The sequence below is a fragment of the Castanea sativa genome, chromosome 10 (genome assembly GCF_040712315.1).
Source record: "Castanea sativa cultivar Marrone di Chiusa Pesio chromosome 10, ASM4071231v1".
NCBI lineage: Eukaryota > Viridiplantae > Streptophyta > Magnoliopsida > Fagales > Fagaceae > Castanea > Castanea sativa.
In genome coordinates, this window is record NC_134022.1 from 3957739 (window position 1) to 3976189 (window position 18451).

Below are 18451 nucleotides of genomic sequence, written 5' to 3' on the forward strand. Positions count from 1 at the left end.
AACAAAACAATAACAACAAAAATATATGGGCTAAGGGGGGGGGGGGGGGGGCCCGCCCCCCGAATTCTTGTTCATTAGACCAGGGATCAGGACAAAGAAGTCAGACATGGGGATAAAAACTTTCTTAATGGGGGGGGGGGGGGGGGATAAAAACTTTTTTAATGGGGTCAAGGAGGTATTGAAAATGCATAAATCTAGGGATCTTGGCTGCTGGTGGCAATGATAGATGTTGATAGGGCTTCTTTGTTTTTCCATTCCAATAAATTCCAAAATGTGTGTGTACGTGTGTGTCTGTGAGAGTGAGAATGAGTGAAAATGAAAAGCAAATGCAATAATAGTAGTGAATGGCTGAATGCAGATCTTAGGTTGTTGTAAGTGGGAAGAGAAAATGATAATTGGAATCATTATGTGGCTTTTGAAAATCTCTATCTAGTTATCTATAAAAAGTATTAATATTTTGTACTCTTTGAAAGCACGCGCATGCATAATCCCATTCTCATTCTCACGTAAGCAAGAAGCACTACTGACAAAACATTAGGTTTTGCTCTTCCCTCTCATTTCCATTCCTTAATTTAAGTGATATACTGAGTTGGGACCTATTATACCGGACTACCACTGAAGCCTTATCACATTAGCAGAACTTAGATATATAAAACCAACAAGGACAATTTGCAATTTAAAAATTCCTACAAAACCAAGTTGGTCTAAGTACATATATAAAATAACAACGGTTATATTTAATGTACAAAACTCAATTTTTTTTACAGCATTCAAAAGATACAATTAGAAGATAGAAAGCAATCATATTTTTAATTTATACACTTGTCTTTACACTGAGATAGACCTCTTGATACCTAATAATAAATTAGGCTTCGAGATCGCTTGCGAGGAGATAATTTTTTTATTATGTCCCCTCAACTTAGAATGATAAACACAAAGTATTCCCACCCAAAGGTATAGACATTGAGATGAAATATGACCTCATCTCAATTTCTTTATTTGAGACATTGTGTTAATGGCCTGTTGAGTACGTTACAATCATAAGCTTGGCACTATTCGGCGCACCCAAAAGTACAAAATTTGCTTGTCACTGTAACTATTTATATATCTAGCTACCTATCAAATCCAAAGATTATATGTTTATGATCTTGTGCTTTTCTCGTGCCAAAATTAAAAAGAAGAAGTTGTATTGATCTACTTTGTGATATAATTTTCTTTAAGATGAAGTGAAAATAAAAATATAGAAATTAAAATTAGCAATATATATGCAGGTGGGTAGAGCTAGCTATAGCTAGTAGTAGAGCACAGTAAAATGCACCTTAGGAATGTGAATCATGCCAAATGATTAATATTAGACCCCACAACCCACCGTAATACGCATGATGTACGAAGTAGGACCAAGGTTTATTGATATTTAGTAGAGATATTAAAATGTGGGATTGGAGAAAAAAGACCAAACAAAGCTGAATTATAATCTCTAAGATTGAAAGATCGTGGTGGGTTCTAACTAGCTCAACTGGTAAAGTTTCTGATAGTTGAATAAGAGTCTTGGGGTTCAATCTCCGCCTACACTAAAAACTAATTGGTGTCTTGATCTGATGATAAAGAGTTATTATCAGGAGAAGACGCCATAGGTTGAAACTCTCTCTAAAAATAAAAAAGATTGAAAGATCGTGGTATGCATATGCATGTTTACCACCAATCAACTAAGAATTATTGCTTAGTTTCAAAATCAAATTTCTAATTGGAAGGTGAAGGTGTTGTGTTATAATTGGTCTCGGCCGAAAGAGAAAGTGATTGATCAAAATTTGCGTTTAGCCATAGATCAAGAACTTAGGAGGGTGGTCAAGAGGCAATTATAAGGTTGTTAAAGTAGCAATCAATTATTAGAAGAAATTAAGAAAAAAAAAGGGTATTTTTAAAGAATGTCCTAAATGTACATTTGCCCATATTCAAAAAATAATAATAATAACAATGAATTTAATGAATTATTGATACATACATTTAATTTTTTGAAAAATGTACACTAAAATTTATAACTGAGCATTTATTATTCATTAACACGTGTCTTTTATGCGTTAATACGTGAGGTGGAAAGCTTATATATACTCCAAATATGAGACCCAAAAAGAAGATTAGACAATAAAAAGTTGTAAAAGGACAGGACTTAGGAGGAAAGCATTATTAATTAGACAAAAACATTAATTGGAGAATGGAGTTGGACACATAGAGGGGAAAAAAAATTTAAAATATAAAATAAAAATTAATGGGGAGGTGGGAAGGTGGGGCTAGTAGATAATGATTTTAAGTGGATAGTAGGACCTGTAATTGGCCCTCCACCAATGCCAAATGATTTGGGGAAGATCACGTTTCTAAACGTAATCGTAGATCATACATTTTAATATTTTTATAAAAAGATTAAAGAGAAGCCAAAAATTCTCCACTACAAACTGGGAGTGCGAGCTACGTGGCAGCTTCCCAACTCACTTTGTAAACTCAGTAAACGACACCCCCTCAGCTCACCATATTCGCCCCACCCACCATCTCCATCAGTTTAATTATTGAGTGATTATATTATATGTAATCATAATCACTTAAAAATATGGCTTAATGGTAGGAAATTCTTATGATCCGTTATATTTGCAAAGTTTAAAAATTATAATTAAGTTCGAGTAGCAACAAACAGTCCCACATCATATGGCTCGGGCTTCCGGAACGGGCCTTCTTCACCCTCCACCTAAGTTGCGCAAGAAAAACTCAAAACCAATCCTAGAAAATAGTGAAACTTCAATAAGATTTTTTTGTCTAGGTGCAAGTAGTCCACATCTTCACAATTTATTTCACCGATTCTCTCTCCAAGACAGTGGCTAGTTCAAGTAGCAAATCATATGGCTCGGGCCTTCGGAACGGGCCTTCTTCGCCCTCCACCTAAGCTGCGCAAGAAAAACTCAAAACCGATCCTAGAGAACAGTGAAACTTCATAAGATTTTTCTGTCTAGGTGCAAGTAGTCCACATCTTCACAATTTATTTCACCAATTCTCTCTCCAAGACAGTAGTCAGATCGTTGCGTTTTTCATGCGGGTCAAAATTTACTCGACAAAGAATTTTGCTACCTTAGAAGTTAGAACCGTTATAGCTACGGCCACCGTTCACCTACATAATAAAGTGTAAGTAGGTGGAAACAATGATCACATACATGTGAGCTCATTTTTTTAAAATTTAATTATAGAAAGAAAGTATAATTAATAATTATATGATATATACTATGTGATTAAACAAAAATATCCTTATATGACACCAATTTATGCTTAGCACAAGTTTTACAACTCACAGCAACTTTAATTAGTTTATGGCGCATATTTGCACACTTCCAATCATAGGATTCAATTTGGATTGCAATTGTGCAGCCAAAACATATATGGCAGGCCTTACCTTATCAAGATGACAAGATCATTAACCAAAAAAAAAAATCATGTTATTGTTAGGCCATGCAGTATTAAAATTATAATGATCCTATTCTTTCTTTCTTTCCTTTTTTTTTTTTTTTTACCATCTAATATTGTTTGATCGCCAAGAAAAAAAAATTATTATTGAGAATATAAGAATAAAAACTTCAATTGCTTAAACTATCGTGTTTACTTCAAAAAAAATGTTGTAAGATGCGACTTGCAATAATAGGTAATGATGATATTACTAATGAAGATAGTGGTGGACATGAATATTGTGGCAGAGATTACATACATATACTTTATCTTTACCTTTTCCCCCTTTTTCTTCACACTTTTTTATTATTTGCTTTTTGTAGTATTTATTATTATCATATTAAAAGCAGGGATGATCTTTGAACACCTAAAACGCCAAATATAGGAATGACAATAGGCTGGATTTAGGAAAGAATATCTTTCCAAAGGTAAATCCAATAATATATATATATATATATATATATATATATATATATATATATATAAAGTTTAGGATTTTTTTCTCAAACTTGGACTTTTATATTCTTTACTATAATACTAGGAATATTTAATAAATATTTAAAAAAAGAGAATATTTAATAAATAACATTCATAATTAACTCATCAGGTTCAATTACTCAAGATCTAAAAGACTAAAACCTAAACCTATATCGATCAAACCCATTTAAAATTTTAATCTAAACCTCATTCCAAATCATTTTAAAAAATCCCTAAAACATGACATATAAGGATTGAAACAAGTTGAGAAACTCATCCCACTGCCTATTAGGAAAATGGGATAATAAGTGAGAAATGTAATCAAACAGAATATTTGCTTTTAATGTGCGTTAATTCACTATCTTTAAGATGATATTTGCTCCCACTCTAAAAGAGTTTGTTAATATATTACTAGCATATCATCTCCGAAGTCTAGAAAACAATAAAGCCTATGAATCCTACAAATAGCAATTTAGAGGAATTGCTTGGATTTCCTTGTTAATTGTCAAAAAATAATTCTAATTCGAACTCATTTTTCATTATGACTTCACTTGAGGGGTCCTGAGCTTGCTTGAACGAGCCACTAAAACTTGGTTTAATTTTCTCATTTTAGTTTCTTTTCATTCTTTTACTTATGATATAAGTGTAAGCGCACAATTATACCCAGATTCAAAAACAAGTGTTGGGCTCAGGCCCAATGAGCCTTATGCAATAAAATTTGTAGAGTATGGATTTGAAATCTAGGTTCGGGATGTTGGAAGTCTAATTAACAGGCTAGAGTGCCACTATCTGTGCAAATGATAAACGAATATGACAAAAAGACCTCTTCGGACGTAAGCCGAGGACGAGTTGTATAAATATTCTCTTTCTATGCCAAAGTTTACAATCCTTAATTCCTATTTTTCTCAGCAGAAGGTGCAGATCCCCCTCTCTTTCCTCTCTCTTCTCCTTATATACTTCTTCTTCACTAGTTTATCCACGTGTCGTACAAATCTTTTCCTTGGATACTTGTCCCATCCGCCACCTCCTTGAAGTCTTTAAACAATAGCAGAAATGCTCAATTCTACTGTTCAGAGGTCATTTCCCTATTAATGCAGTCAGAGAGGTAGATGCAGGGTCTTTAATGTGGTGGTAGCAGCTTTTTCCTCAAATATTTCTCACACATCCTTGCTTCTAAAGGGTGCTTGGATCACCCTCTTACCCATCAATTTTTCGAAAAGCTTGTCCCTAACCCCTTTAGTAAGTCCCAGGGTCATTTTCGAGGAGACATTCCTCCTCGGACAATTCCTCGGACCTTTACAGTACAGACTGACTTGTGGGTCTAGAGACCCTGATCAAAACAAACTGATACCAGCCAATTAGGCTCAAAGTCCAAATGTTTATTCAAGAGTTTTTACCCCCCACAATAAGATTACCCATATATTACAACCTACATTGTGTGTGTGTGTGTGTGATGACTCATTCAATTTAAGATTGCTTGTATCATGCATATACAAACGTGTATCTTTCAATTTAAAAATTTTTGTTTGTAATGTTTGTTTCAAAACTTCAAGAAGTCAATGGTGACCTAAACTTAAACCAAAGATCTTATTCCCCAATGTCATAAACGGTATAGACATTGAAATATTCTATTGATATCGGAACATACACATCAAAATATATCTTATTCACACTAAAAATTAACATTGTTAGCTCGATTATGGCCTTGTGGTAGACTCTAGTTTGATGAACATTTACATGAGTCTAAAACCTAACTTTTTGATGAACAAATCTAAAACCTAACTATTGTTTAGAAACAACATCACTTATACGTGTGAATAAGTGAAGTTCATTTTCATGCCTCTATTATTAGTAATTTAAAAAATTATTGCTCTTATACTCATGCTCTCAACCTTTTGTTTTATATATATATATATATGTGTGTGTGTGTGTGTGTGTGTTTAATTTGTAGTTAAGGGTGCGTTTGTTTCGGCAGTAAAGTAATTCTGGAAAATGTTTTCAGGAAAAGAGAATATTTTCGGGAAAGGAAAATATTTTTAGATGTTTGGTGGCATTTTAAAAAAAACTTTGGAAAATATTTTCAAGTGTTTGGTAACATTCTGAAAATGCAAATTTTTTACTGATTTTTCACATTTTCTCAACTATTTTCTCAAATTCCAAACAAATTTTATAATAAAACGTTAAAATCTATCAACTTCTACACAAACAAAAGAAGAAATCACCGGCCAAATCAAATTAAACTGAGAGAGGGAGGTGAGACAGGGAGGAGGAAGAGTGAGATCGGTGGGGAGGGTGTCTCGCCGGCGCGATCACGCTCGTCGATCTCGCCCGGCGCGAGCTCGACGGCGCGAGATCGCGCCGTCGAGCTCGCGCAGGGCGAGATCGAGGCGCGATCTGGGCGAGATCGAGGCGCGATCTCGCGCCGTCGATCTCGCGCCGTCGATCTCGCGCATCGCGCCTCGATCTCGCCCGGCGCGAGCTCGACGGCGCGAGATCGCTACGTCGATCTCGCCCGGCGCGAGCTCGACGGCGCGAGATCGCTACGTCGATCTCGCCCGGCGCGAGCTCGACGGCGCGAGATCGCACGTCGATCTCGCCCGGCGCGAGCTCGACCGCGCGAGATCGCGCCTCGATCTCGCCGGGACTGGGTTCGACGTGCTATGAAGTCGCGACTCGCTCTCTCTACTCTCTCTTCGTGCTCTGTCTCTCTCTCTTTGTGCTCTGTCTCTCAATTTTCTGGAAAATTCCAATTTGAAGGTAAAATAGACATGGAATTCATTTTACGGGTGGGGAGGGTTGATTTTACGGTCAACTGATTTCATTTTCCGTTTGACCAAATTTTCAGGTGTTGCCAAACACCCACAAATGCTGAAAATATTTTCCGGAAGTGATTTACTGTCGAAACAAACGGACCCTAAGTGTTAAAGTAATGTAAAACTTTTATTGCACCATTTCTAATTTTTAGAAATATTTAAAATAACAAAAAGTTTAGAGAAAATATAGATTCACTGAGAAAAAATGTCCTTTTGTTATGTTGTGGTGGGACCCAGGTGAGCTGAATTGTGAAGGGAGAAAATTTGTTATGGATTTTTTTGGTGTCTCTAGAAAATAAGCTCTTACAACAAACATTGAGAAGGGATAAAAAGCCTTCTCACATAGCTCACCTAAGTGAAGCTTCGTAGTAAATATTTTTTCTTCAAGAAAAACTAATATACTCAAGCTTTGTTTGGCTTGCGTCTACGTTTTCACGCAGACGTGTTCTTGGCTGCTTTTTTTTTTTTTTTTTTAATTTTATTCCCTGGTGCATTGTTCATAAGACATGAATAGTGTATCTATGCTTATGAACAGTAATTTTAAAAGTGAACAGTAACTGAACAATAATTTTTTATTATTTTCAGTTTTCAGCAAAGTAAACGGTATCTAAACGCACACTCAATAGAACGAAACCAAGGATTTGTTTGAATTAAAGGGGAGGGAAGCAGAGCGAAGAAGAGTAGAGTAGAGTTGACTTAAAATAAACTAATTTTAGGCCAGTTCTACTCTATTCTATTTTACTCCCCTCCTTCCCTCTCAATTTAAACAGACCATAAATAAACAAAGTAAGGGTCAAGAGTTTAATGACTGATGCAGAAGAACACAAAAACAAACTAAGGGAAGCTATTACATTCTCACTCTCCATGCAATCTAGGTGTGATAGATTAGCCTACATTAATGATAAAAAAATTTAGAATGATTTAAGCAGGACATAAAATGGGGGAAATTGAAATAATTATCCTTCAAATTGGTTTGGAGGGAAATTCTTGCACTTCAATCCACTATGTGACATTCAAATGACCGATTATGCACACATATATTTTTCATGACTTATTTAATACTAATATAACTTGTTTAAATAATTTAATTGATTATGTGATTAAAATACATGTAAAAACCTATTTGAATTAACACATAATGAATTGTTTGGAATTTATGTCTTTAAATCGATTGTAACAAATATATATATATATATATATATATATATATAATTTGGAAACAAAAGGCTTCAAAGACAATATTTAATTCCAAAAGGTCAACACATGAAATTATGCCACAAAAAGCAGAAAGTTATTGATTGGATTTTTTTTCTCTTTTCTGTTCTTTTGAGCCAAATTAAAAAACATATCAAAATGGCAAAACATGATTCGTTTAATTGACTGCAAGTGGCTAGTATTTAAGGCTTTACTAAGCAGAATAAAAAATTTCTATAAAAAAATGTTTATCAAAAGATGGTCAGTTGTAACATTTCACTCGTTGGTATCTGATAAATATATGGGCGTTTTGAGGAGGGACTGAGGCTAGATACCTATCTGCCATTGGCACTTTATGACTTCATACAAGCACTAAGCCAAACAATCATTCAAGGGCTTTTGTACGTCATCAATTCTATAAACCACACGGCTAGTTAATTAAAGTTTTGAAAGAAACACCTTACTTTTATATTTGTAATTTGTGAGTGGAAGTACCACATGAATAAAATGATTGAGCCTAAATCTATAGACTTAAAACGGTTAAACTTCTAGGTTAAGAGGACTTTAATTGGAATCTACTTAAAGTGGTGTTCGAAATTACAATACGCAGCAAGAATTCCACTATGAATTCTTCAACTATATGTGGTTGTAGCACTCAAAATTTCTTACTATAATAGAGCAAATATTTTGCTGAGATATTGGTTTCACTGGGTTCCTCTCTCTCTCATTTTTTTTTTTTTGGCAGTAAGATCGTATTATTCATACAGAGTAGTTCTTTTATTTTTCTTAATTTATTGTGAATTCAAATTTTTGGCATAAATTTGAGTATTGTTACAACGATTGGTTGAATCTATCTCATGCTTTTTCCTTATGTACTGAAGGGTTTTTTTCACATAAATTTGTTGTGTTCATGTGTGATTAATTTTTCTTAGTACTTGGTAGTGCACGAGCTTTCATTGTCCTAATAAGTGGTATTAGAGGCTATGATGGTGTGCAGCAAGATTATCAAGGTCCCTTTGCCATAGACGTGGACATACAAGATTCTTGTGAATCAGTGTGTGGAGTTAGTATTACATGCATTAGGTGCATGTATCCTCCCTCACACATGAGAGTGGACCCCACAAGACATGATAGATTTTCTGGAGTGTGTGAGGTTGACATGTGGTCTCATGCATGGTGTACAAGGCCCATAAATGATGCACGGGAGAAGGAAAAAATCCGTAAGTATGACCAGTGCATGGTCGATAGAGGTCTTAAAGTACACAAACGTGAAAGAAAATTGTTTGGGCGTACATGTGTGAGAAAAGTCTTACATGAAGAAAAAGTAATAAAATTGAAGAATTAATATAACATAATTAGGTCCAAATCCATATTAATTAAACTTTTGAGTTAAACGGTGTTCCTTTATATTAAGCTTCTAGAAGAATCTCCCAAAGTATTACAAGAATTCTATGCATTCAAAGTACCTTATCAACTGTCCTTTAGGATCAAACGCAGTTCCTGATACCTAAAACCATCCACAACTTCAAGGTAGTGGGGAGAACAAGATTGCATTACAAATAAAAATGTATTTCAATTTTCAATCCAGTGAAATATAAAGAATCATTCCTTCCCGCAAGAGTTAAATTAAGATTGACATGTTGTTGGAGTTTAAATGGAAGACACAGTATGAACATCGATTGATGTGATGATGAAGTGCATTGAACTAGGTAAATAATATTTCTAAAGAAAGCACAACTGGTTTATAATTGTTTAATGGACTTACTGATTTTTTTACGAATTTCAATCGTTATCTCTACTTTCCAATATTAACTATTACAAGTTCCATCAAGAGTCAAGATTCACTTTTACATCGCAAGAGTTATTATACACAACACTGAACACTTCGACCCTAATAATATTATTATACATCTCCAAGTGCACAGTGTCCTAGTTTGAACAAGAACCATCCATCTAAAATGTATTAATGCTATAGACACAATATACACTTCATTAATGTGATAGGTTATTATTGATTTTGTTATGTATTATTCATCACTAACATTATTTTACTATTTATATTATTCACAACTTATCACTTTAATTTGATCCAAAAAAAAGACTTATCACTTTAACGATTATAAAAAGAATTTTTTTTTTGTGTGTATTTAGACTTATTGTGTGAGAAAATTAATCTACTTTCAATTCTTAATTGCAAATGGAACAAAAATTAGTCAACAGGGCATAAGGTATCTATAATTTCCAATTATGAATGAGATAAAAAAAAGAATATTTCATCACGATATGGAGGCATGAATGAATAAACTATCCCCATAAGTGTCTGGCTGATAAGATTAGCATAGGGCAAGGATACCTAAAGAAAAAGGAGAGCATCCATGCAAATACGGAGTGGAGAGCCGAAAGTGAGGGAATTTTTACACACTATTTTTCTTGATTATTTTGTTCTATTCAAGGCCAAGAGAGAACATTGACAATAGGGTGATTTTATAAAAGAAGTTTTTTTCTATATGTCACTCATTTTCTTTTTTCTTCTTCTTCTTCTATATTCGAGATTTCTTCAAAGAAAAAACAAATGGATAAAGTTTAGTTACAAAAATGGTTGTAGCTTAAGATTACAACTTTACTCAATAAAATAAACATTACTTCATATTTTGAAAATCTAACTATTAAATTGCATATTTTTTACGCTCTTAATACACATGTCAAATTTTGTGTCAATCAAATATTATTTACTATATAATCTATAAGTTTATATTTTATACATAATCTTAAACTACAAAAATTTTAAATTTAAACAATTTATTGATAACATAGCTATCGATCTTTAATTTTTTAGAAATTTTGCAAGCATGAAAAAAAATATATTTTTAAAGATAAGGGACATAAAATGAAACACTTCAAATAGTTTAGGAACGAAAAATGAACGATTTGGTAAACTTTAAGGAACATAATATTATTTTAGTGTAAAATATATATATATTTTATTACAAGTTGGGATAGAAAGGGGTGCACTCAAATATTATGCGCACCAAGCTACAAGTAGCTCAAGACTCCTAGTCTTGGAGGAAGAAAGTCTGTCTCCACCTGGACCCATAGACTCTTATCTCAGTGCTTTACCAAAAGGAAGAAAAAAAAAATATTTTCATGGACAGAAATTGGAATCCGATTGATGGGTTCTCTCTTTAATCATTCCTCTCTCTCTCTCTCTCTCTCTTATTCAGGTTAGATTTAAGAAAGAAAAAAAAAAAAAAAACTAAAGGGAGAGAGAGAATATTAGGGGGTGGTGACTTTAATTGCTAGCATCTTCTAACTTGGGGACCTTACTTTAAATGAATATTAGTGATTTAATCACATGCAATTATACGATATGAACAGTCATTTCAAAGTTTTGGATGATACGAATTTTGAAAACTACAGTGCAAAATCAATATCAATATTAGAAAAGGAATATAAGAATCAGTTGTCGTCTTTACAAGGAAAAGCACCATTGTTTTCAACTGTTTTTCTGCTTCCCCCTTATATCATTTTGAACTTATTCTTGCTTTCTAAGAAGAGAGTGTTAAAATTCTCATTGTGAGGTTCGAGAGATAACACAGTAATAATAGCACCATTTGTGGTACCCCATATGTTTTAAAAAATAAAATTCTCCCAATAGATATTCTTGTCCTTCATAAATGTAAACGTAACAACCGCCCCCCCCTGGATGATATTCTATTCTAGTTTTTGACTTAAAAGAGGGCATGGGGACTTGACTATAAGTATAACAAACTGACTTTGGTGATTTGTATATGTAAAGAATGTGGAAATATGAAAAAAAAAAATCCTCAACTAACTAACTAACATTTTGATGGATGGTTACCCATGACACATGCTAAACAAGAAGGCAAAGAATATAAGGATACTTTTGTAGCTTCACTTTACAGAACTTTCACTTCATGTCCTAGGTCTAATTACATTGAATACAGAGGCATGTATGGTGTCATTGTCCTCAGAAATTCTGAAAAGTAAGTGTGAAGTAACAAAAGTTTTCATTTTTTTTTTCTTCTAATTTTAAATTGCTTTTGTTATTAGTTTAGTATGACGTTTAAAAATAATCAAATTTCCCATCCCTCAAGTTAAGAAAGAAATGCTTTAATAATATTAGCATGTGCTCCATAGAGAAGTCATTAGTACACACCATGTCACTAAATATTATAATGACAGACATAAAAACTATAGATGCATGTTAGGGCCCAATTAAAAAGACCAAAAAAAATTTTAAAAAAAAACTGTGCTTCACTTGATTCTTTATTGATGTTGTAACATATAGTATGTTTGCTTTTTCCCCCAAAAAAATATAAGTAAGCAACATCTTTCTTTCACACACGCATCCCTTATGTATAAAGCTTCCACTTTTGCAGTATCTGGGAGAAGTGATTGTTAGGCAATCTTATCCGCAAATTTTTTTTTTTCTCTTTTTTAGAGGCTAATTTCCTGACTAGAAGATGTTAAATTAAGAGGTTCCCTAAAATTGATAAAATAATAACTAACAAATTCTTTAATACCCCCTTCTATATTGGTATTCATGTATCTAACTATTAGTATTTAGAGGTATTACACCTTCTGTTGTTCATTTCCTGCAAATCCAGCTCTTAAGTGAATTGAATGAACATATTATGATATTTGGCGAAAATTTAGAGCAAAAGTATTCACAAGCAAACCAAGAGTTTGAAATTATATGCAGTTTTTCCCACTTCCAAGGAATTGTATTGATGAGATTCAAATCTTATGAAATAATTCTTAGGAGTAAAGGTGAAATACATCTTCTTCATGTTTGCAACTAAACTTTTCCTAAGCTTGGTCTATAACAAGCAGGGAATATGAAAATTAACCCAAGTAAATAATAGATTTAAAGTAAAATGAAGATGAAAGTGAGAACTTAGATGTTAGTTTGCAATGCAGTAACATATTAGTGGCATACATGTGCAGAAAGACTATGAAAAGTGAATGTAACTTGCATGCTTGGGTAAAAGACTGGCAAGCACCACTATTCACCACTAGACAGCATTCAAATGTTCAACTCTTTCTATTTTCTAATGCACAGAGCAAAGTATACAGTGTATAACTCTGAAGAGATCATAAGATGAAAATAATAAATCCTGCTAGAATGGCTTACGATAGTAATCAAGTCCAAGGATTAGCAAGAAGCACTAGAATTCTCTACTAGGTAGTAACCAACAATTTACTTTCTTTTTCTCAATTTTACAAGCACAAAACATATTGTCATATTGATAGTATGTGCATCATTAATTCTTAATAAACAAGAACAATATTCATCAAAAACAAAAAAAAACAATGATTCAGAAAATATAGCTTTTAGCCCCAAAATAGTGGAGTGCTGTATTTGACACTTTGGTACTGTTGAGACTTCTTTTTTTTTTTCCACTGCAATATAGGCCAAGCTTGCAATATGGCTTTAGTTGTGGCATATCTCATATTCCAACTAATTTTCCAACTACCCTATTCTTATGTTAGCCACGTGAACATCTATGCACCCATGGTCAGTGGTCACCCTAAAAAGATGAAGCAAAGAGAGATGCTAATTAAGGGAAATTTAGGAAGAAGATTTCTATAAATAATGGCTATAAGAATTAGTGTTAGAATAATTATAAGAGAAAAGAAGGTGGATCCCACCATGGAGGCTAGGCCTACATCATAGAACAATGGCACACAGGGGACATCCTCGTTTATGCACCTCTCTCTGCTATATATTTATGTGCTCTCCGGTTCACTTAGGGAAGCAAGTTAAAAGGAACTCCTTAACTTCTCACTCTCCTCAATCATCACCACCATCAACACCAACACCAAAAATCAGTAACAACATAGTTTTAGCCGTGCCGTGCCCGTGCCCGTGCCCTGCCCCTCAACTGCATGGAGCCAAAACCAGAATACGGTGGCAGTGACCCTATGGAAACTCTGCCTGAGATGTCCGACCCCCAGAACACAGCTGTCCTTGCCTACCCTGTACAAGCCAATCCTCAATCTGTTTATCAACGCACCTTGTTTCCTATAACTTTAAAGGTCATAATCTCTCTCTCCCTCTCTCTTAAAGCAAGAACATATATTGTCTGCATAATGTATAGTAGTCATACAATAGTTGCATAAACAAAAAAGAATCATATTTTGTTTACTCTTAAATTACATTACCAAATATTTTCCAGCATAACTATTGTCATATATTTAACATAATGAAGAAGAATCTTTATGCTAATTTCCTGATTTCTTTTCTATGTTTCTCTGTACAGTTTGAGGAGGTGGAGTATAAAGTAAATTTGGATCGGAAAGAATCCTGTTGGGGTAGTTGGACCAGCGGAGAAAAAACAATATTGAATGGGATAACAGGTATTGTTTCTCCAGGAGAGATACTGGCAATGTTAGGTCCATCTGGGAGTGGCAAAACCACCCTCCTTACAGCTCTCGGAGGCCGTCTAAATGGCAAATTGTCTGGAAAGATCACATACAATGGTCAGCCTTTTTCTGGTACCATTAAAAGAAGAACAGGATTTGTTGCTCAGGATGATGTTTTATATCCACATCTCACCGTGACCGAAACTCTTTTTTTCACCGCACTCTTAAGGCTACCCAACAGCTTGACTCCGGCTGAGAAAGCACAGCACGTGGAAAATGTTATCACTGAGCTTGGATTGACTAGGTGCCGGAACAGCATGATAGGGGGGCCACTCTTTAGAGGAATATCAGGTGGAGAAAAGAAGAGGGTGAGTATAGGTCAGGAAATGCTAATTAATCCAAGCCTACTATTGCTAGATGAGCCAACGTCGGGTTTGGACTCAACCACAGCTCAGCGGATTCTGAACACAGTCAAAAAGCTTGCCAGTGGGGGTAGAACTGTGGTCACCACCATTCACCAGCCCTCAAGCAGGCTGTACCACATGTTTGATAAGGTAGTCTTACTCTCTGAGGGAAGCCCCATCTATTATGGTCCTGCTTCTACGGCCTTGGAATATTTTTCCTCAATCAACTTTTCCACATCTATGACAGTCAATCCAGCTGATCTCTTACTTGATCTTGCTAACGGTAATTTCAACTTCTTTAAGCATCTAGGCTTATATAAAAAGACTTTCTTATTTCATTCAAAATAAAAATGCTAGTAAGAGCTAAACAGACACAACAGCAGCTGCTTTTTTATCCAACCTCAATTGGTTCTCTCTTTAGTTTCTACCACATGAACAGGAGATATCACTTGGCCTACTATTGAAAGTGGAGCTAAAATTTGTCTGTCTATTTAATGAAACATGAGTAATCCTCATCCTCCCATTGTGCTAAACTAATAATTATTAGGAAAAAAAGTTGAGTTTTAACACACACAAACATCTTCACTCGCGCACATACTCACGTGCTCCAAAGATGCTAATCAAATTTTCACTTCAAACAGTAGCTCATACTGTAAGATCTAGCATATCTCAAGTTTACTTTACTGTATTTGAATTAATCTGAACGGGAAAAAAATGTATGCAATGTCATGACCATTGTGAGAAATTCAAAATTTCAGGAATCGCCCCTGATTCCAAGCAAGCAACTGAGCAAGGTGAGAATGCAGAACGAGAACAGAAGTTGGTCAAGGAAACCCTGATTTCAGCCTATGATAAGAACATTTCTACAAGGTTGAAAGCCGAGCTTTGCGAACCCAACAACTACAATTATCCAAAAGATGGTTCTAAAAGTAAATCTTCTCTCTCCTCCCTGTGATTGCTGTAACCATTAACTTATCCGCTCTCAACCAGTCAACCTCATGCACCCCCCCCCCCCCCACCCCCCCTCTTCCCTCTTTTCCTTTGGCCTCAAATGATCACTGTTTTTCTTTTCTTCTGAACTTTAGTTTCAACTGATATGAAGTACTGAAATTACTGAGTAATGCAGGACATGACATGAAATCAGAGCAATGGTGTACTAGCTGGTGGCATCAGTTCAGGGTACTGCTCCAGAGGGGCCTAAGGGAGCGGAGGTTTGAAGCCTTCAACAGGCTCAGGATTTTCCAAGTTATAAGTGTTGCCATACTTGGTGGACTCTTATGGTGGCACACCCCAACATCTCACATTGAAGACCGCGTAAGAATCACTCCTAATTTAAAATTATAAATAAATTAGATGATACAAGAACAACATTTATATCATAAATCTGGCAGTAGTAACGCTAAGGTTTTACATACAAATGACTTTTGAAGTTTGTGTCGACTCTATTTCATATCAAAAAAATATTTCTAATCTATGTAACCAATATCCCTTCCCCATTAATGTGCTCCTATATCATTTCAAAATTTTGGCAGAAATGTGGAATTTGAATAGGAGTGGAGTTACTTTTGATATGAAATTTGTATCCTTAATTTCTTATATGTGCTAAACAAGGTTTGCATTGTGAATGCAGATTGCATTGCTCTTCTTCTTCTCTGTGTTCTGGGGATTTTACCCACTCTACAATGCAGTTTTCACATTTCCCCAAGAAAGAAGAATGCTAATCAAGGAACGATCATCAGGAATGTATCACCTTTCTTCCTACTTCCTAGCCAGAACAGTTGGAGACCTGCCACTGGAGCTTGCACTCCCAACTGCGTTTGTTTTCATTATCTATTGGATGGGTGGACTTAAACCCGAGCCAGTGACTTTTATTTTTTCACTACTAGTTGTTCTCTACGCAGTCCTTGTCTCCCAAAGTCTTGGCTTAGCCATTGGTGCAATTCTTATGGACATTAAACAAGCCACTACTTTAGCTTCTGTGACAACCCTTGTTTTCCTCATAGCCGGAGGATACTATGTTCAGCAAATTCCTCCTTTCATAGTCTGGCTCAAGTACTTAAGCTATAGCTACTACTGTTACAAGCTTCTTCTTGGGGTTCAATACAATGACGATGACTATTATGAGTGCTCAAAAGGAGTGATGTGCCGTGTTGGAGATTTCCCTGCAGTCAAATCTATGGGTCTGAACCATTTATGGGTAGACGTGGCCATCATGGGCCTAATGTTGGTGGGTTATCGACTTGTTGCTTATTTAGCACTGCATCGAGTGCGGTTGAGGTAAATTCCATAAAAGCCCCAAGTCATCAACACAAGACAAGAGAGATCCAAGAGTTTTCTCCTTCTTCAACTGAGGAATAATGATAGATGCTTAGGTTTTAGGTGGTGATCAAGTTGTGAAATTTTGATGAATTCCCCTCCTGAGTTGGATGCAAAATGTTTTAGCCTTTTTGTTACAACTTTTAGAGCAATACTAACTCAGCAGCTTTAATTTGAGAATAAAAAATTTATAACTTTCTCAATAAAGTAAATAAGCTACTTCATGTGACAAGTGACAGGAAATGAACCATGTAAGATATGCATATCAATTTATAGGAAAGGTAAAAGATGACATCCAGACCTTGAAGCTCAGTATTCTTGTGCAGAACTGAATTTTAAATCTTTGAGTGGCTTTCTAACCAAAAGAAAACTTTTGTTTAATAGATTCCTCAACAAAAAGAGAGAACACTCAGCCAGGGAAAAAGAAAAGAATAACTAAGGTAACACATTACAGGCTACAGCCATAGATAAGAAAGGATTCAAACGGGTCAGAATGAAGCTCTATTGTCGCTTTTTATCTTGTTATTTCCCCTCCCTCTATTGGACTAAAAAGATTTTAAATTTTTTTTACATTTAAACTTTAATCTTCTAGTCCAAAATTTGGAGGTCTTGCAGCAAGTGAGACAATTGTTAACATCTTTGTTGAAACTGAACCAATTACGTGAAATTCTAGGTCCAATAATTTTGATAAAAAAAATAAAAAATAAAAAAATAAACAAACAAAAGTTATGATTATTGAGATAATCAAGGAGAAGGAAAAAACTTGCACTCCAATTCATTGAGTAATTAAACATAAGACCCAAACTAACACAATCTTATTTTCTTTTGAAAAAAAAAATTGGTAAGTTTCACACCACTTAGTAGGTCTTAAACCCATGACCTTACCCTCCACGGTCCACCGAGCACTTGCAAGAGGATAAGGTGCTGGTTGAACTCGAACTCATTGGATTCAAACTAACGTAATCCACAGCAGAAAGAAACTTCTTTTTTAGTTAAGATTTTGATTAGATCCCACTTCCTTATAAAGCTAGAAGTGATGCTGAGTAGTCCGTAGAAGAGTTGACAACCAAAATCACATAATTATCACCATCATAGTTCCAATAGGCAAAGTTAATGACTTATTCAGTAGCAGTGACAGAATGTCTGAAAGAATTGGCCAAAGAAAAACAATGAGAGGAGGCCCACGTGGTGTGGACACACAAAAAGGTCACTGAAGTTTGGGTGGAGGCTCATGCAAAGAAGAAGTGACAGCCAAAATCCTTGTCATTCCCTACTTGAATGAGCACAATGCACTATCCACGCCAAACAAAATCGATCACCTGAAATCATAGAAAATGACAAGAATCTGCATACTAGCTAAGCTTCAACCTCAGCCTG

General features: G+C 35.0%; 1 protein-coding gene across 1 annotated transcript; it reads left to right on the forward strand.

Moving 5' to 3' along the window:
- The first annotated feature begins 13630 nt into the window (after window positions 1-13630).
- On the forward strand, window positions 13631-17386 carry LOC142611848 (ABC transporter G family member 14). The gene is given in 6 exon segments (XM_075783988.1): window positions 13631-13843; window positions 13845-14027; window positions 14252-15041; window positions 15517-15687; window positions 15885-16072; window positions 16389-17386. Coding segments are annotated over 6 exon segments (2157 nt in total). The 5' UTR covers window positions 13631-13669; the 3' UTR covers window positions 17040-17386.
- The last annotated feature ends 1065 nt before the right edge of the window (window positions 17387-18451 follow it).